Source organism: Lagopus leucura, unplaced genomic scaffold (assembly GCF_019238085.1).
Source record: "Lagopus leucura isolate 7727_CA_CO unplaced genomic scaffold, USGS_WTPT01 Super-Scaffold_100001, whole genome shotgun sequence".
NCBI lineage: Eukaryota > Metazoa > Chordata > Aves > Galliformes > Phasianidae > Lagopus > Lagopus leucura.
The window spans coordinates 60,779,489-60,800,546 of NW_024962262.1; the positions used below are offsets into that span (position 1 = coordinate 60,779,489).

Genomic DNA, 21,058 nt, shown 5'->3' on the forward strand with positions numbered 1-21,058 from the left:
TTTGGTATGCCAAAGTATTTAGATTAATTATACACTAAGCTAATTTTCCCCTCTTCTGGTAAACTATGATTACAGTATAAATAAAAAAGCACTTCTGGATACGTACGTATTGCCCCATACTGTTTTTCTGGTCTACTATTTGTTTTCTCCTCCACCACTGGCTTTCTTTTCCTTTCTGAATGCATTTCAGACTGTTCCTCCAGGATTTCAGCTTTCCATGGACTCTCTCTCTTTTCTCCTGTAATTTTCTCACTCTTCTGCCAGCTCACTGCAGTCAGCCTTTCTAGATCTTCTGTTGTAATGAAGAAATGTTTTTTTTCTTTCTCTCAGCCACCTCTTTTGGAGTTCTGTCCAATTTTATCTTAGCTTTTCCTTATTTCTTTACAGTTCTGCCTTGTGACTGTGTTGTTGTTTGTTTGTTTTTACTTATTTAAGCCTTTCTGTAGGGTAGTGATATCCCCAGTTACTGAAAAATGATAAGACCAATACTTTATATAAACAAGGACAAGGGTCTGTTCCTGCTTGCCAGATGATGAGATAGATAACCTCTTGCCCCTCTGTTTTCTACCCTCTGTCTGTCTTGTCTGGTACCATTTTTAGTTTTTTTTTAGTAAATGTCTGCGAACAAATTGAACAGAGTCTTGATGCTGACCACGTCACTGTCATTTAAAAAATAATCGTATGTATTAAAAAAATTGAGAAGTACCTATTATGCTGCGTACAGGCTTTAGAAGGACACAAACCTACTTCCACAGAGTGAACTTCTTTCCCCTTTATGCTTCCCCATATGCGGCTCTTCTCTTGCCCTGTATTGTGCTGGCTTCTTTAGACTGTGAGCTCTCCAGAGCAGGAATCAAGAACTACATATTTTGCACCAAAAAGTGCATATTGTACCTATCTGTTTGTTACAGTCTTACTAACAGATCATCTTGGGGCTTTGTACAAAAGCTTTGTTTCCAGGCTACTGATATTTTCTTTAGTCATTTCACTAATATCTTTCCGTTAATATAGAGCACTCTTTGTATCATTTTAAGAAGTAAAGGTGGAGTGTGGAGTTTTAATAGTGTTTGTACATCACAAGCAGGGTGAATGTGGACCTTCTGGACCTTCTTCCAGGATTCATGAAATGTTGGAGATGGAAAATGGATTATTGTCAACTGTGTTCTACATTTTGGACCCACATGACAGTTCTGTGTTGGCCTTACTGCTCACTAAATAAAATCTTCTATAAAGCTGAAAAGACTTCAAGGAGAAAGCAAAAGGGCATGGATGACTGTTGACTTGGAAGATGTTTCGTCATCTAGCATAAGTGGCATGTTTAAAATATCTTGAATTTAATATCTAAGAAGAGGAAACAGATCAGGGAATGAAAAAGAAGAAAAATAGATGTAAAATTTGGAAAACAATGCTATTTCCCTAAAATAATATGGCAAATATGAGGTGGAATAGAGAAAATGGTTGGACCTTTTACAACATTAAAGAAATAGCAGCACTATCAGTGTATTTTGATCAACATGCAGTTCTTTTACTATATTTGAACTGTTTCTGTGGAAATCATCCAATTATCAGAAGGAAGAGGTAAATTTGCTACATACAATGTCTTATTATAATTATAAAACGGTTATCAGGAAATGAACTAAATAGTGTGGGAAGGATGTTCCTTGGATGTGATATGGAGAAATTCTGGTGTACTGGGTAAAGCTTGTATGAAACATGGGTGAGTTTTGGTATTGCTCTTTATCTTTTTTTTCCTCCTTTCTTTATCCCTAGTCTGCCCACGTGAATGACTGCATATGTGTTCACGAATGGGTGTTGCTGCAGAAAGAGATGCATCCTGCAGTGATTGTGAAGTAAGAGTGAAAGGGGATCTGTCAGAGTATAAAATTCTTCTAAAAATTATTACATCTGTATCACGAAGTAGAATCCAGTTTTGTGTATTTTTCCCATATTGATTCTATCTAAGCTAGCCAGTCTTATTTCTATAATATCATTTGCCAGGAAACAGACTTAAAAATATTAGTTTGACTAAAAACAAGTTTGTTTAGCTAAGAAACAGAATACTACTCAACTACTTCTAGACAAAAAGCAAGTTATAAATAGCACTTTTCTTGGGGAGGTTTTTCTTCAACAGTGCCTTTTCTTTCACTTTTTTTTTTTTTTTAATACAGAACAATACTGGAGAACTGTGGCACAAATTAGGCAGAAAATCAAATACAAACAGGAAAAACTAAAACTAGTCAGTTAATGGATGTGATAACAAACCTAATGAGTTCTGTGATATGACTTCAAGTTCAAGCAATTCACCTAATTTGTTAGATTCAGAAATGCAAAGGTGAATATACCTGAATATTAGACTGGTTGTTCTTGTTTCCCCTTTGCTTGCTAAAGCAAACACAAAATGGGCCTGCTATGAGAAAATGCACTCATGAAATAGAAGTTATATGTAGAGAAGAGCAGCTGGTTAAAACTGCGCTGGTGGGTGTCCAGTTGGGAAGTATTTTTCAGGCATCTAGTGTACTACCAGTTCCTGATACTTCTCCTCTTATTTGTCTTGAAATGTTGGAGGAGATGGGGGGGGAGAGGGAGGGGAAAGCTGTGAATAGGGTTTTGAGAACTGCTGGGACTTTGGTCTTTACTAATCATACTTAAGCTCTAGGGCTGAGCTAAGACGCTCAGGTTTACTTTGAGCTGTGTGTTTACTTTTGCACTTTTGGAGCACGTTCATGGCTAAAGAGGCTAATGCAGCTTCAGGGGACTGCATTAAGATGTCATCATGGAGAAAGTAAAGACTCAGTTACGTACATGAAAAATGGAATTTAAATCTTCTTGTGTTTTCCATTCAGTATTGAGTAAATTGAGTTAAATGTAAAACAGGTTCTTTCAAAAAAGAAAAAAAGTCATTGTTTTCTGAAGCCTTAACTAAAAAATAGTTTATACTAAGATAACATGTATTAAGTGGTTTGAAATTGGATTTCTGCCTATAACTGATCATAACAATCTGTGATGTAATGAAGCACAAGTTACCTGATCTTTAATCAAGGAATTTGTTTGTTCTTGTTTATTCCCAGGATGGTTTCTGTAGTTATCTTAGCCATATAAAATGCATTACTTTTTCTTTTATAAGAATCCCTCAGATTAAAGAAGTTCTTAGGATCTTTGGCATTGTCTTTGAATATAGAAGCTGTGTATCTGCCAATTTGTTTTAGTGGAAAGAATGGTGCACACTGATCATTAAGAGTCTTGTTGATACTGTGCAGCCACAAGGAGGCAAGGAGGAAAAACTGTAAACGTTTTTGTATTCTTTCATTTCAGAGGAAACGTGTCCTATCTCTTTTCTGTACCGTTTCTGATGCACGATTCACTTAAAGCAAGCAGTGGGTTGTGTGTGTGGAGGGGTAGCTCATCTTCCATTGCATTTCTTTTGGAAATGGCAAAATGTTACTTCTCCCCATTTAAAAGCTATTTTGTAAACAGATTGGTATTGGTTCTTTCAAATAATGTGGCATAGTATCAGTGTAACATTTCTTCTTAACTTTGCATGTGCAGAATTTATTACAGCTTCTCTTCTGATGTGCACAGTGTCTTGATTTTAGCCTTTAAAGAAAAAAATTCAAAAATCTTTATTCTCTTTTGATTCTTGAAGTTCTTTTAGATTTCTAGGAAAGATTAGATTGGATGCAATGTTCACTACTCCACAATAGCATACTTAGAAGACTTTACCATCCTTCAGAATAATGCATGAAATTGAACATGAAGTTAAGTGTGAAACTTTATCCTATGCTTTCATTTTGATATTTAACTTGAAATCAGTAATTTATTGTCAGCAAAAACAAAATTGTGACTTCCTTCAGATATTGCTCTGCATGAACCTGACACATAATTCCTGCCAGCACTGTGGTTTCAACTCTTGCCGTGTTGCATGGTGTCTGGTCAGGTCACTTAGATCGCAATCTTAAGAGTGATGTTATGCTGTTTTGTATTTTGTTCGGGGTAGGGATTAGAAACAACAACAACAAAAAAAACAAAACAAAACAAAAATCCCAACAAAGAAACCCAAAAAACCCCCACACCTCAAAAACAACGTATCTATTATGTGACTCATTACTCTGTCTTTAAAATGTGTGTATATTAGTGTTTCCCTACCTCACAGGGGTGTTGTGAGGATAACTGTATAAGAAACGTCTGTACTGTATTTGATATGACTGAGGAAACCATGTGCATGGAGACAATCAATGGAATGTTATTTAAGGTGGATAGAGGAGGTAGAAGGTGAAAAATAATGTTAGGGGGCTCTTACCTGCCTGAGAGAACAGATCCTTCCTTTGTGCTCTTCCAGCTATGGCAGCCCAATATGACAACAAGATTTCATGCTCTTATTGTCGCACAGAATCATGAAGGTTGGAAAAGGTCTCTAAGATCATCTGGTCCAACCATCTACCTGCTACCAATGCTACTCACTGAATTGTATTTTTTAGTACTTCATCTGCATTTGTTGAACACCTCCAGGGACAGTGACTAACCACCTCCCTGGACAGCATGTTCCAGTGCTTTACCACTCTTTCAGGGATGAAGTTTTTTCTAATATTGTGCCGAGCAAAATAAAAGTTAATTTTGAGCGTTGCCTCCTGAGAAACGCATATATATATATATTTTTTTTCTGGTTGTGATGTCACCACCTTAAGTAGGGAATACTTCCTCTTTTCCACTATCAATGTTTGTGAATTCTGGTCCCAAATTAGATTAGCTAAAATGGATAAGTCATCTTTGCTCTTTACCATTTATCACTGGTATATGCACCCTGTTCGTCAACTAGAAACAGGTTTCTTTGTAGCGCTCTGCTTAAGAGGAGAAATAAATGATGGTGGAGATAACATTTGCTTGAGTGCTCAGTATTTACTTGCTTCCTCTGAAGTAGTTAAGGAAAGAGAACTTCCTCAGAAATTGCTAAATATGCAGTGTATGTCAATTCTTTCCTTTTTCCTTTTTTTTGATTATTTTAGAGATTGCTATCAAAATGTTCTAATTTTAACTTGATGAAAAAACAGATTTGAGGTTCTATCCCAAGTACCCATGTAGGAACTTGTAACTGTCCATAAGCTATCCCTTTGCTTCCATAGTTTATGAAAGAAGCAGCAATGCTAATAAAGTTGACGTTTAAGTTGTCATTATTCAGTTTTATAGCTGAACTGCCCACTGAGATGAGTAAAGACAGTCAGAAAGTCTTAGGTTCATTTTGCCAGCATGCTTCACAGCATTGATTATCAGTTTGAAAGGTATGTTTGTGTGGACTGGACTCTAGTCTTCTGTGGCTTCCAAAGCAAAAGAAAGCTGTAAAGTATTTATGGACGTGACTGTGGTAATTTTTAGGCTGCTCTTGCTAATTAGGGCTGGAATCATTTGGGCTGTTGTTCTCTATGTGTGTCAGAGAGACCCGTCCTGCCCAAATACTAGTTCCTTGTGACCTGTACTAAAAGTCCACCAAATCTGGGGGAAAAAAAGGCTTTTCTTTTAGAGATATGCAAGTTATGTTTGGATGGTGATCATTTGTGAAACACTTTAAAAATTCTTTCCCATAATGTCTTTTTCTTAGGGTATGTACATTAAGTCAACATATGATGGTCTCCATGTAATTACTGGAACAACAGAAAATGTAAGTATTGTTAATACTGTACGTACAGGCCTGGAAGCCTTTTTGACATTACTTGTGGTTTATGCTTTCCCTTTGCTGTAGACTACATTTTGCTTGTGAAAGTGTGCTAGTTGGCTGATGAGGACCAGTAGCATGTTGGGCAGCAGAAATGCTTTTGCTTGTTTATCTCAGAATTGAAACAGTAGTTCTCAGCTGAGAACCAGGAGAATCAGTCTTGATTTGCTCTTGTAAAACACCTAAAATGATTCAGTTGATTGAAATAAGAGGTGGTTACCTTGGAGTTCTTGCTCTGTGGGAAAAAAAAGGTAAATCTTTGTTATGTGTAGATCGAAATGCTGGAGTTTGCTGCAGTATTAGAAAAACAGCTTTTATATTTTCCATATGTCAAGCTTTGTTTTGTAATAAATAAGTGCATGGAAGTGAAGATGTGCCTCCATATTGACAAATAAACACGTTTCTGCATGAACTGAGCAATGCCTATCGAAAGGAGCACTTATTACTGGTGTACTAATTCTCACTGAAAGTATTAAACAGCAAGCATAACACAGTAGACCAATTTTCAGCTGCTGAAATACGCCTTTTTGTCCACCACGTATAGGGTAATAGCATGCTGTTAAGAAATGAGCAAGATGATCATTATAAACTTCAATAAACACCGAACAACCTACTAAACAATACTGAACTGTTTCAAATTTTTTTCGAAATTTTTCTTCTTTGTGAAGATTTTGATGGCACTTTCTTAAAGCTGTCAGAAATGTTTTATTCTGTTACCGTGTCATATTGTGAAACTGCCTGCACACTATTTGCAGCTGTTACATCTGATATTCAGTGAGGCTCTGTTAAAATCTGAATAAAATGGGATTGCTGTTTTATCCCTTCATAGAAATTGCCATCTGATAGCCTCTCTTTTTTTTTTTTCCTTTTGGTATGGGCAGGATATCCATGTTTTATCCAGCAAATGATATCTGTTGTAGAACTTCTCATGATGCTGCCCAAGAATAAGGAAGGTACATGGAAATTTACCCTTGAAATAAAAATTGTAGGTACTTATACCTGAAACTCCAGATATCATCAGTAAAATTAACAAAGCTAAAAAACAGCATAAGCATAGTTGAGCCAACTCTAGAAAGCGTAAGAGAGTATGCTTTTTATGGCTGGATATCTGATTATACAAGAAACCATTTCTCTCTGTAAGTCGCTAATGGTGGTTTTAATTTCCCAGGGGCAATGATAAAAATAATCTTAATGCATTCCCTCAAAACATTTACCTTTTGTGATTCATGAACGTAATTTAGAACCATGTCATGAAGCTTCAGTTATGATGGCTTTTCTGCTTTTGTTACTGATGCTCATTCATTGTAACAGCCCTAAGGTTCTCATAGCAAACCAAGAAACTGCAGTCTGCTATCTAGGGAAAAGCCTGTTGTGTGCTAAAATGTTAGTGAAAATGAGTTGTGCCTTAGGGAAAGTAAAGTGTGTGTGTTCTTTTAAACACACAGTTGCTAGCCACTTTATTTAATGAAGAAGTAACGTGATTCTGATAGATGTGAGGAGAAACATCGAAGCAGCATGGTCAGCGTAAGGTGGTGATGATGCAGATTCAATCTGATTCATTGATGCTGCCCCGTTTACCATTTTTGGTGCAGTTGAAGTTCTAGGAAAACTCTAGTCCAAATCTCTTCCTTCTGAACAAAAGTTTACAGCCTTTATCTTTCCAATTCCGCTCATTGTGATAAGACATTGGCACAACTTTTTATCTGACACGTTCCTGACAGATCACAGAGAAACACTTGTCTTTTTAATAAACACAGTAGTATGGCAATACTAGCTGCCTAATCTAACATAGCATTTTAATCCACAGTTCTGCTTTCTCTATTTGCAATTTGAAGTTTTTGATGTTCAGCTACAAAACTGAATTTGCATCTTGCCATTCAGCATTATGAGCCATCTTTCCCAACACATCAGTTCTACAGTTGAGATTAGTGGAGCTCTGAGCCTTGAAGTATGAGAGACCAAGTTTTCTTAAAGGTCACTGCCCTGAAAGAGCTTCTGTCTAGTGATTCTGTAGCATTAGAGCAACATGAATTTTCTGGTTTGTGTCTTCCCACTCTTGTTTGAAAATAACAATTCTAAAGGATGCATTATTCCAACAAGAGATTACAGCTTTCATACTGAGTAGCCTGTCTAGACCAAATTAGAGACAGTCTTTTAAATGACAAAACAAATGTATCCTCCATATAAAATCATTTGGTAATTTGTTTTTCTAATAGAAAATAATGTTTTCTAAGAAACATCATGGGCTACATGTACAGCAGGATTGTAACTTGAAAGGATGTGATCCAGTGTTCTCATGCATGCATGGTCCACTGGTTTGCAGGGTGTATTCAGGGAAGACAGGCCTTTCAAGAGAAATAATGGGAGCAGGGTTGTTTGAGTTGGTCTTTCAGACAGTTTTGGTGTACTGGGGGAATGGGACAAAGACATTTAACCTAAGGATCAAAACGAAATGCATTTTGAAGAATAAATTTGATTTCGATTAGTTTATATGATACGAATGGATAAGCATCAGCAACAGGTACTTCCATCTGTTCAAGTCCCTGTTAAACTAAACTATTAGCTAACAATGTCATGTGACACAGTATTTCTCCCTTTAGTGCTTCACAAATTGATGCTTTGCTTAAAGATCAGAAAATCATAATACAAAAAGTTTATCGATGCTCTTCGATTTTCCTTAAATAGTGATAAAAGATTTTATATCTTAACTTGTGTATTCTTGTCAAAAAAGTATTAAGAAATTGAAACTTGTTCGTAAAACAACAGCCTTGAGACTCCAGTATAAATGATTTCACTGTCATGTTGCATTGTATTCCAGGCATAATTGCAATCATTTATTTGTTTTCTTTATAGTAGACTTTTCCAGTCTCAAGATTCCCCTTTATTTTACTGTCTCAGCAAACTGCTGCACAAAAAATACCAGTTTTGTAGAGATTTAAGCTGCAAATGCTGAAGTCAGTACAGGAGAAAGATGATATTGTAATAAAATCCCATTGTGTTCAAGGGTGGTGACACAGGATTCACTAGCATAGACATTTTGGAATTCTTAGGTGTAAAAATATTGGATCTAAAATAGTGATATTGCGCAGCAGGACTGTAAAGATTGTTAGCAGAGTGAATGAGCAGGTGTGAGTGGTGAAGCATCAGACAGGAGGTAGATTCCTGGTACATAGTTGTTAGTGCTAAATTTTTTCCCCCAAGAAATAGAGCCGATCAGACAAGGCAGCTTTTCTTTATGTAAATAAAATTACACTTCTACCAGCCTACCTTGACTCAGGATGTTGTAAACAATGCCTCCTAGAACTGAGTTGTGAGTGACATATCTTTTAGACACATATTTCTCTTGGGTTTCTCAGTTTCTTTTAAACACCATTCTTAATCCAAGCCATGATGCACGTGAGATTGCATTAGAAAGTCATAGCACAGATATGGAACACGTATTTTGAACATGGAATGTAGTACACAGTTTATCACAAACAATCCACTTAGCAGCCTTGGTGCATGTTATCAAGACTATGTGTTATCTTACCTGAAAATTAATTTCATTTTCTTTATTCCTTTAGAATTCATAGCAGGTATTTGAAAATCTGCTCCTGAGCAACATGTTGTTTTTGGGTTTTTTTTTAGATTGTCAATTTCAACTTATGCCTTTCAGTTGATTAAGTGACTTTATAGGCTGGAGGCTACAGTATTGAGAGAAAGATAGAATTGTCACTCTACAAAAAGCTTAAGGAAGTTATTTTCCTTCAAACATAAGGGTTTTTTGTGTGTGTGTTTTTGGTGTTTTTTTTTCTTGCCTCAGAAAACAGCTGGTCTACTGTAAATATAGGTAGTAGAAGAGGATAAAGGTTCTTCTGTTGATTGGTTTTCTTCTTGTTGCGTGTTTTGTGGGGTGTTTTTTTGTTGTTGTTTTTGGGTTGTGGTTGTTGGGTTTTTTTGTTTGTGTTTTTTTTTTTTTGAGGCAAAAGCAAAGAAAAAAGCTACTTTGCTTCTTGAAAGTGTTATCTTAGGATTGTATTGCTTTTTTCAATACTTCAGTACTTTCACCATAATAATGACCAAGACACTAAGTTACCATGTAAGTTACGTGATCTTCCTGCCTGGTAGCTGGCCTAAACTTCTTTTCTTTGTGTGTTCTTCTAAGAGCAGTGATTTACTGAAGTTCTTTTGAATCTATTGAAATATTTAAAAGTAACTCAAAAGGCAATGTTGGGAAATTTTTTCATGAAGCAATTTCAAATTCGCCTTGATAGGTTCTTAACTGTCTGTTAAGACTTGAGAGATATCAGGTGGCTTTGAGTGGAATGAAATGATGAAGAAATTTTTAAGACTTGATTATCCTTTAATAATATATATACATAGCTTCCTTAACAGTTGATTGTATTGTGTACAATAGTACATATTATTTTTCACCAACAACAATGAATTGATTTATTAAACATTTCTTTAATTGTTCGTTTCACAGTGGAATGTAATTATCAATCTAACCTGATCTACATACCTTAGCAATCATACTGCTGAAAGAGAGATGATGACCAGTAAGGACTGTATTCTTTATCATCTCTTTTATTTTAAATTCAGTCACCTGCAGATCGGTGCAAGAAAATCCATGCTGGAGATGAAGTGATTCAAGTTAACCACCAAACTGTGGTATGTATAATTATGTTCTGTGTCAATTGCAGATAGAGGTGTCATGGCGCATCAGTGTATGTATGGAAGGAATGTGTAGAAAAATGTGTTTTTATAAATCTTTGCTTATTTTAACATCTTTTCTCTTCTGATAATGCATAATTCTCAAGTTCTTAAGTTAAGACCTAATCATCTGAGTATCACTGGAGTTATCGTGAAGTCAGACTAGATAATGGAAACTTGGGAGGTATGGTAGGGTTTTCTGCTTATCTATGCTCTGTTAATTAACAGTTTTAGTGTGATAGAAGGTTTGGTTTGAAGGCATGCAGGAAAGATGAAACTATTCTGACCTTGTGTATCTGCGGTCAAAGTTAACTCGTAGAAGCTGGAAAACTTTTATTTTTCTGAATCTGCTGGGATATGTAGAAAGTGGCTTTCAAGAACAACAGCAGTTTAAATTCCTACACTGTGCCAAGGGTGTTTAGCTTAACATGAATACAACTTTTCAGACGTGAAAAGATGAGACAAATATCTGGGATATGAAACACAAATGTAACTAATACCAGGCAAATTGATTTCTCTGTGAACGGATGTATGTTCACAGATGTTCACGAATGTATGATGACTTCAAGGTTGGTGAACTGTTTAACTAGCTAAGAAAAGATAAACAGAAAAGAGCAGATTGTCAGTATAGAAAGCAGCTATTCTTTGTCTCAAGTATAAGCTTTTTTAAAGATTTATGAGTCAGTTTAGGGTATTAACTATGTATGTCCTTGCAAACAATTTAAATGATGGAAAATGATCCTAGATTTCCATTAGTAATACAGCAAGCATTTGTTAAAAGTGTGTTTCATCATTCCCCATAGGGTTCCTCTTATAGATTTAGGCCACTGTACATCATATCAGCTCTTCTGCACAAATTAGTATAATATTTCAGCATATCCTCCAGCTAAATTTGATATCAAATATACTGTGCGTGTGCGTAACTTAACTGATGAGAAGCTATCTTTTGAACTAGGCAATATGAATTGATAAATCATACCAGATCTGGGTGAATTTTAGTATTTTCCCCCAAGATCATTTCTTCATAAGTGTTGTATGCCATGATTACTTATGTTTATTGTTGATCACTAATTTCTTTCTTTCTGCATAAAGAAAGCTTATTAAATGCCAATTTATATGAAAAATGTTATGAAATACTGTTACACTCTTCATTTCTTACACAAGCTTTTTTTTTCCAATAATTTTTGATGGTGCTATACCACAGAGAGTTTGCTTATCAATTTGGAAATTTTCAGTCAACCAGGTATTAATTCTAGTTTTCTTGACATATCTATACTGCATTTATTTGATGAAGTAATCAGATTTTTACTCCTAAAACAATTAATAAAAACATTATGGCAGGGCTTAAGATGAGCTTTCTTTCATACCTGGATATAATTCTGAGTGTAGGATTTAGGTATTTTGGCTTTTGCATCAGTGAAACTATATTTTGAGAGGTGCAGGAAAGAAAAAATAAAGTTGATTTTAATTCTAGGAAAGAGGAACATAGGGAGCTTAGAGAAGCTCTTAAGAGGTAACATTTGATGTAAAAGTTATGTATAGAAATAGGCTATATCATACATTTGCATATTTTCCTTCTTCATTTTATCAAAAAATAATTGGCAACTTTGATACTATATGCAGGTAACATCCTTGTGTTTTACTGTTGACTTTCCACAGTAAAACTTAATAACACCTTCTGTATTACCTTTACAAAGGTATACTACATTCATCCAATTTCTGGAGCCAAAGTATTCAATATTTTCTACAAGTATTGACTTTTTAAAAATCTATTTTGGGGTTTTTATTTCTTTTGACAAAAGTTTTAATCAGTTGTTTTGTACACTATCATGAGGAATTTAACTTACAGTTCTAGGAGTCTGTTTTTGTGAGAAGTATTCTCACTTACAGTGATTCTTGCTTTGGAATTGAAGAATTCTGAAGATGTTTCTTTATAACTTTTCTGTTTATTGAATTATTTGTTTCAAATTTCATATACTGCTCAGTAGTTGCAATCATAAGCAGTTGCTTCTTGTACGTATCATTTCAGTATTACACAAGTTACAGAAATAACTGCGGGTAGGTCTTGTAAAGTATTGTTCACCTGTAAGTGTTCTTAGGATAATGTCTTGTAATTGGAGAATCAAGCTTCAGAAAGAAAAGGAAGGAAACTTCAAAAAATTATTTTAAAGTTCTCTTCTTCCATATTTTCTTCTGGCATTTCAATGTATGCTATCAAAATTAATACCCAACTTTCAGTACTGTGTGTTTCAAAGTATTAGTATACATATGAGGAGATCCATGTAATTATTTCAGAAATTCAACCTGGTAACTAACACTTTTTACCAGGTTTACATTTTAATCATGAGGATTCTGAAATTAGGCAAATAGTTTAAGTTGACTTAAATTATTATTTTTTTTTTTAGTGCAAGCATCCTAATACTGGATGTCAACTAATTGTAAGTTCTCTACTGACATCCTCTCTTTGCTTGCTGCAGTAGTGCTTTATTTTCATCGTATTTCATCTGGCAGTGAAATCAAAGGATTTCACATGATTACCCAAGTCTTTTGCTGTGTTGTAAGAAAATATGTGTAACAGGATTTATTCCACTTTTACTGGCAGGAAGCTTGGAATGTAAATATTTTTTTGAATTTTTAAAACAAAGAAATAATAAAACTAGGCCTAAAGTCAATTAAAAGTTAATATTCAGAAAAATGTCCCTTTTAACCTGTGTTCTATTGATGTTAGATAGCTGAATCTTCTGTCAGTTTTGTCTTGCAGGTTAGAGTGTTTTATGTAGCTCTGTAACTAAAGGCATAGCTCTTCCATTAGAATTCAAAGAACTGCATTCCCTTAAACTTTCATGTAAATTCCATTTTTAATCTCCTTTAAAAGCCTGGCTTTCTAAAACAGTTCCAAGGCAAACTAAAAGGAGTTATTGAGGCAGTTCAGAATTTTCACTGTACTTCAGTGCTTGCATTTCTTCCTATATATAATTCAAGAGTGTATTTTGCCTCAAGATAATCTTCCATTTAGTCAACTGAAAGTGCAGAAACGTGAGTTATTACTGTTTGCAGTATTCTTTCTGATTGCGTAAGTGATCAGTCTGTGCAGAAACTATTGAAAGCAGAAGCCATTAGGTGTATACACTGAGAAGCAGGATTCCTGAATGACAGGCTGTTGTTGTGTCATCTCCTATGAATAGTTTTTATGTTTAGGAGAAGATTTTTGCATGTTATTTATACCTTAAAGCAACTGTGATATGGCACGGATTTCATACAATTATGGTATGGCACGATAGATGTGGATTTCTTCACTTGCTGTTAATTAGCTAAGACTCATCAGAATGTATGTAAATAAAGATGATGGGAAAAACATTGTTCAGTTTGGCAAAATATGCAAATATGAGGAATTGTTTCTTGACTTGTTTCATGTAGAAGCTACTGTGTTTTATGTGTAGGTTTTTGGACTCATGTAAGTAACACCTACCTTTTCTATGGTACGTTCTTTAATGTAGGAACTCCTTTGGACTCTTGGGAACTGAGCCAGGTCAGAAGGAGTTGGTTGCTGAAATTATTTTTGCATTTACAGTTCAAAAAATTTGAGATGTTACTAAAATTCATCTGAAACATTATGGATGTATTTACAAGACTGAATCTTGCATTTCTGTAAAGCATATAGGAATAGTATGAAATCTTTCCAGATATTATCCTAACTTAATTCTTGCATAGAAAAAGAAAGGAACAGGTTTTTAAGTTTCAGTGAGCAATGAGCAATTCAACCTCCACAGACTCAGTTTTTTTGGGGAGCTAGCAAATTCCAGCTGATAGGAAATACTAAATGTGAAGCGCATATGAAACTCTGGACTGTATGCACATGAAATGGATTTTGGAGTAGATACCATTTCATTTGGAGAAAAAGCAAACCATAAAAAAACTATCTATCTTAGAATTTTACAAAAATGTTTCATATGTTTGCTACTTATTCAGTTTTTCCGCACTGTTTTGCAGTTCTTTGGGTTTTTTTGTTTTTTTCAGATCTGGGCTTGGTTTTTCTGAATACAGGTATTTCCTGTAAGACATTGTTAGTTTGGCTTTGAAGGAAACAATATGTCTATTGAGTCTATGAGGAAAAATGATCTAGAAAATGCAAGGAAGGGGACAGCAGAGGAGATAGCCAAGATTTTGATGTCAAGTGTTTGAAACCTCACAAAACAGCTTCTGCTAACATCTTTCATTTAAACTAATTTTTTTTTCCTTTATGATGCTTGACTTGAATAATGAAACAATGCAGCAAAATCATAAATGTTCAAAAGAAATTCGCCTTTTCCTCAACATCCTTCTATAGCTCTTATGCATGTGCTTTTATGGATGATGAGATAAAATGCTATCTCCTAGATCATATTGTAATGCTTTCCAAATCCTTGGACTTCCTCTGTTTATAATGATTTCATAAATGTAAACAGGAAAATGTGATAAGTGGGATTTAGAGCAAAAAGCTTTTTAGGTATACTCAGATATGATAATGGAAGTCTTTCTTAAAATAATCTGGTTCTCTGCAGGGCACTGTTTTGAACTCTTTGTAGTTTGTCAGGGTATGAGGACCATGCTGTGATTTTTGGCAACTGTAGTCTGTCCTCCAAATTCCCTCTGAATTTTTCAGTTCAGTTCTTTATTCTTATAACTTCATCCCTGTTGCACAGTACTGATAAAGGAACTAAACTGTTGTGATCCTCTCAGAATGAAACATGTTGGAATCTATGTTGAGATCATGTGATGTTATTCGTGATCTCTTTTTTACACAGTGGTTTTTTGTTTGTTTGGTTTTTTTTTACATAGTTGTGCAAGTACTGACATAAGTGCATTATTTTATACCCCAAATGTTAGCAGTGTGATATTGCAGAAATTGAATGTGTAGGGGAAGGTAATTTTATTTTTCCATGATGAGTGCAAATCAAGCATTTTTATATTAGTATAAATGAGAGAATGAGAGACAAATTTGACAAATGCAGGTGAATTATGTTGTGCTTTCCAAGAAATACTCTCCAGGGAGAAAGGATGCTCAGACTCCATGGATAATACATCTTTTCATGGAGAACTTCCCCATGCTTCTTCTCAGACCTGTGGAACTTGAGCAGCACCACTCAGTAGCACAAATTCTGGATGTTCTTGCCTGATAAATATGTCTTCAGTTTATCTCTGGGGCTTGTTCAAAGTTGACGTGTGAAATGCATATACTACTTTGCTTAGTGCAGCCTTATTTTTATGTAAAAAGTATGCAGTGCCATTCACTTGCACTTCTAACTCTGTCATGGCAAATGAAGCAACAATTGGGTCATGGCTGCATTTGTTAGACAGACCACCATAAGCTTGGCCAACACACGCTGCATCTTGTTTCTGCTCAACTTTAAATAATTTCCCTTTGCTCTTTCCACATGAAATTCTCACGCTTAACTGCACACCTCTGCCACCAGCCAGTGAAATTAGGTCATTTGCAGCAGAAAGCCATACTGTGCCTTTCAGCAGCTACCTGTCTCCCAGCTGATAACAAAAATACATGACTGCTTGTACCTGAAGTCAAACCGCTTATTTAGCTTAGCAGAAAGCATTAAACCCATGCCTTGAAATGGAAACCCTGGAAGGGTTAACCTTAAATCACAAGTGTGGTAGAAATTGCTTCTTACTGGTTCAGTCTTGGTGAGTGTCAGGATTGGACTTGTGAACTGGATACACACATCCCACTTTCAGTGTGCTCTTTGATGCATGCTCCAAAGCACCTGGTCTGTACCCTCTGCTGTGTAGTCACAGCACTTTAAGCACATACGCTTGGTGTGATAAACCTTAACTGTGGGATCGGGATGCTTTTATTGTAGCCGTATAGAAGTCCAGCTGCAAGAAACTTGATGACTAGAGGCCTTGGAGGAAGTAATAGAAGAAATTGGTTCTAGAGATGCCTTTCCTTAATTAGGATTGAGATGTGATTCAATGCGAGTGCATGGAATTCCTGGAAATTTTTTCTGCTAACTGATTGCAGTCATGAAGACCTGTAGCCACATCCCACATCCTAAAGCTCTCTTGAAGCTTTCTGTCCTGGCTCTGACTTCTGAATAGACAGCTGTATTATCACTGAGCTCTGGTAGTTCAGTCATGTGATTAGATGAACACATATGAATAGCCATTCATCAGATTGTTGATTTCTTCCATTATTTTTCTTTAGAAAAATAATATTCTTTTGTAAAGAATGATGTGGACACCACATCTAGGTTGACTTTGAAGGGTCTAATGTCCATTTTAGAAACTGTAGTAGCATTGAGAATTCTAGTGCAGAAGCAGTTGACTTTTCTGTAGATGTTTTTGGTCGGCCTTCATAGTTTCACCACTGGTGATAACCAATTTTCTGATTCCATAGAAAAATCAAGTATTTTCAAGTAAACTATTCTTATGACCATACTCATATGGGTATACCTGCTAAGAGTGGCTGCAGTATTTTGTGTAGTATCCTTGTATACTAATTGCTAAATTCATCTTTCTGGACAAAACTTTCTTTAGGAATATGTGTTCTAATATTTCTTTTTTTTTTTTTTTATACAGTTGTTCAGTATTTTGCTTTATTTCCTGTACCAGATGAGTAATGTTTCTTTTTTTTTTTTTTTAAAAAAAAAAGCAGCTATAAGAGGTTCTCTAAATGGCATTAACTTTTCCAACAGAAATATTTAAATACAGTGTGCTGCCAAAAACCTTATGAATATATTTCTGATTTAAATATATATATAACATATACATAACCAGAGCACGAACATATATCTTATATACATGTATATTCATGTATATTATTCAAATAATTTATATATTCGTGCTCTGGTTATTACTCTCCACTAATGTTGCTGTGATTTGTATTTCCAGGAGATTAAACTACAATGTAAGCAGGATGTCCTTAGTAGTGGAAAAAAAAAGTAAATTCTGAAGTTAAAATTATTCTTTCAAAATTTCTTAGTCTGATGTATGAAATCCGTGATTAGAGCTTATGTTTTATGCCCAAGTAGATGACAGATGTAGAATCAGATTTTCCAGTTGTTAAATATGTTGGTGCCTGTAGAAGATGTGTTGAACTTTTTGTCCTTTATGAACAAGCTAAAAAGCTTGCTGTTAGTTTAAGGTCAGGTACGTGAATTTGGAAAGAAGAACAAGGATTATTCTGCTCCTAAGAATCTTCCTTTTAACTGAGATTGCTGAAAATTAAAGTACATTGTAGTAAAGCAAACAAAGGATAAGAAGACATCTTCAAAGCCGTACAGATAAATTGACTGATAGCATAGCAGTGCACAACCTGTGCCGTGTATGTGCTAGGACTCAGTGGTTTTGAATACCTCTGTGCTGCATGCAGATAGCAGCTGTGTAAGTTACACAGCTGATCTTCAGCTTCCAGCCTGATCTTCTGCTGCATAATTCATTAACTTTGATGAAGCTGGGAGGTGACAGTGAGGGAGTGTGAGATGGTGATAATTGTAGAAGTGGATCAAAGCAGTAAGAAAAGCAAGTTAATGCCGTGTCATGAGGGAGGGAAAATTAAAGCAAGGAAATTCTCTGCTTGATTTGAATTTATGTGCTCCGAATATATAAATTGTTATTAAAAAAAGAAACAAAAAACTCATTACTGGCTTAGAACACCTCAGTGGCTTGAATGCTACACATTAGCTATGAATGATCAATTTAATAGCAGTAAAATGGAACAGGAACAAAAAGAACTCTCATAGTTAAATGATGAATGATTTACTATGGCAATTTCCTTTAACTCTACATCCCTCTCCTTCCTTTAGCTAAATGATGCTACATAACTTTTCAGCTTAATTAAAGGCTTTTGTTTTGGCTTGATTTTTAGTTTTGTGGTTTTTTTCAGTTTGCTTGGTTTATTGGTAACCTTTAAAGACCAACTTTTTCATTACAACTTCTGTGTAAACTAGATAATTAATTTTCACTATATGGTTCAGTTTCAAGAAAGACCTGTTTCAAGCACTGTTGAGCTGTAGGACAGCTGCAGGTCTCAGTGAATTTATACATTGAAGAGCAGGGGTCAAAGACTGTTGGAATTATTGATTCCATAGAATCTTTCTAAAATATTCAGTTGTCATAACGTTAATTTAACATGGAAATATATACATATTTATTTGTGTGTAAGCACGTATGTTTATGTGTGTTTCTTATTTTAATTCCAGGACAACCATTTGGGGAATTTAAACATGAGAACATGCAGTACATACACATGCATGCCTCAAATTCTCGTTGTGTGATGTAAATGCACAGAAGAATTACTGTAGGGGAGGTGTGGCTGTGGTGGCTTAATACTGCAGTTCTTCTTGAGGAGCACATTCCTTCTGCTGGAGAACTTTACTCTTTATCCCATGAGGAGTGAGGCCTCTCATGGCTATACTGAAGAGTAATCTGTGAGAAACTGGGGTCTGATCTGGTCTGCCTCAAGCCTTCCTGAGCCCTCAGCTCATACAAAATGTCTGCGCCTGATTAGGTTTTTATGAGCACTTCCCTACTCAGCCTTGGAGTTTCTTGATCTCTCCCCTGTGGCCACCTCGGTATGCCGAAATATCTGTCCCTTGAGGAGCCTCACTGAAATGAAGCTCTGTGTTCCTTGGGAGCATCTGGAGATGAGGCCGAGTGGCAGCATCTTTATTCATAATGGTTCAATGTCTGTACTGTACTCTGGGTAATGAAGAAGTAGGGCTTGCTCACCACAGGGTGGATTTCACACCCTGCAGTACACTTGTAACTTATATTTGTATGGCACAAAAGTGATCACTGGGAATTGGAACTGGAATCCTAGTTTCCCTGCTCCCAGTGCAATGCACTGATGGTTTCTTGCCAGCTGAATGACTGTGCATCTTATCCATGTATTATTGTCAGAATGATGCTTTGCCTAAGGAAAGACCTTGCACCTGACATTACACACACCTTGGTGCGTGAGCTTGAAAGACTGAATTAACCCCTCTGAGTCTAAATAATGCTGAGATTCATGTTTCCTGAGTGGGTGGAAGACTGAGTGAAAGCCTTCCAAATTGCCAGAGCCTGTCTGTCTCCTGAGGTGGTCTGCACCCCTGGCTCAAGAGAAAGGAACCTTACAGCCATCATGCTGGAGGCAGCAGGTGGCTGTGGGGAATCCCATGTACGAAGCTAGAAAAGGTGCTTCGGACTTCAGAGAAGCATAAAAACCAAGCAAACTGAATTCTACCCTTATTTTATTTTATTTTATTTTTGGTCATATGCTGTAGCAGGGAAGCACTCCCCCATTTTTTTCCCTCAAAAATCATTCCTAGTCACTGATCAAATATTTGTGAAATATCTGTATGCAAACTAAGTTGTTGTGGCTTCAGACAATAATACAGAGTGGTGTGATCAGAAATGTTCCTAGGGGTGAAAGGAACTAAATTCTGTAACAGTGGATAAAATATAATCATATTCATTTAAATAATAAAGCAGAAGTACTCCTTAATTAAAATTACAGTAAATTCAATCACAATACTATGAATCTCTCTTCTGTGGGAGAAAACTGTTACATAAGCATGGATTTCATTATTATGCTAGCCTAATAAATCCCTGAAAGACATCTGCTACCCTCCTGACACTACTTCTCTCACCACATACAGATACAGCTTTCATCTCTGCGGTAGTCCATGCTACAAACATCCTTCTGTGGTTTCCTCACCCCATAATGTTTTCTGGAGGCGAAAGACCTATGGCCTTCCATTATTTTCTAACCTTTTCAGGCATCTGCAGCTGGGAGAAGGGATTTCTACTGAGGTATTTGTTTTCACAGGGCTGCCAGCTGACCATCCTCAGTTGTGGTGGTCAGTGTTCATGAAAATCAATCTGCAAATTTAACAGCATGAAGCCAGATAGTTCCTTGTCATATTCAGACTTGCTCAGCAGCTAGCTATGTTTGATAGACAATGATTTGAAGTGCAGTGTGTTTTTATTTTGTTAGGGTTTGGATTTTTTCTTATGTGCTATTTTTTATCTATAAAATGCAAGGTGGGTGAAAGGGGGTTTCTTTAAAAAAAAAAAAATTCCTACGGTGAATATGCTTTCCTCCTAGAAATTCTATTTTTATTAGCTCAAAAATGATTAAAGGTTGAATCTTGTAATGGTTGATATGTCAAAGAGCTCTGGCTGCGTTCCACTTACAGCAAGCACCAAAAGAATAAGAATTTTTATTATCTTTCAGTTCTAGTAACCTTTTAAAATTAAATGGCAGAATGGATTTTCCATATTTACTTAGCAATAAAATAGCAGACCCCTTTGCAGTTTATATTTAGCAGGAAAATACTACTTTTAAAGAAAAAGTGTTAAAAAAATTAGTACTTTTCCCCTTTTTGCAAATCTGCAATTCAGGAATGAATTAACATATCTGCGAAGAAAGAGCGGTTTTCATGGAAGCAGAATGTCTGACATAGACTTTCATTGGCTTCTGGTGACCCTGTGAACAGGAATATGCCTGTAAAAGCGTGGATTCTGTTCTGTTTATCATTTTGCTATAATTTTACCTCCATATGATTTAGTTTCAGTCTGCGTTAGATTTACATGCTGCTTTTAATTGCTGCTGCAGCTCTGTAGTCTCCTTTAACAATCTTTTCTGGATTTTTTCAGACTGTACACTATAACATTACATTTAACATT

General features: G+C 35.7%; 1 protein-coding gene across 3 annotated transcripts in view; it reads left to right on the top strand.

The window, feature by feature from the left end:
* CNKSR2 (connector enhancer of kinase suppressor of Ras 2) overlaps nt 1–21,058 on the top strand; it is a 205,352-nt gene that overhangs the window by 85,675 nt on the left and 98,619 nt on the right. For 2 of the 3 annotated variants that reach the window (XM_042867255.1, XM_042867252.1), the window contains exons 7-8: nt 5,591–5,650; nt 10,286–10,354. In XM_042867255.1, coding sequence (XP_042723189.1) covers nt 5,591–5,650; nt 10,286–10,354 — 129 coding nt within the window. The remainder of the gene's footprint in view (nt 1–5,590; nt 5,651–10,285; nt 10,355–21,058) is intronic. The other variant, XM_042867253.1, reaches the window with a different exon arrangement.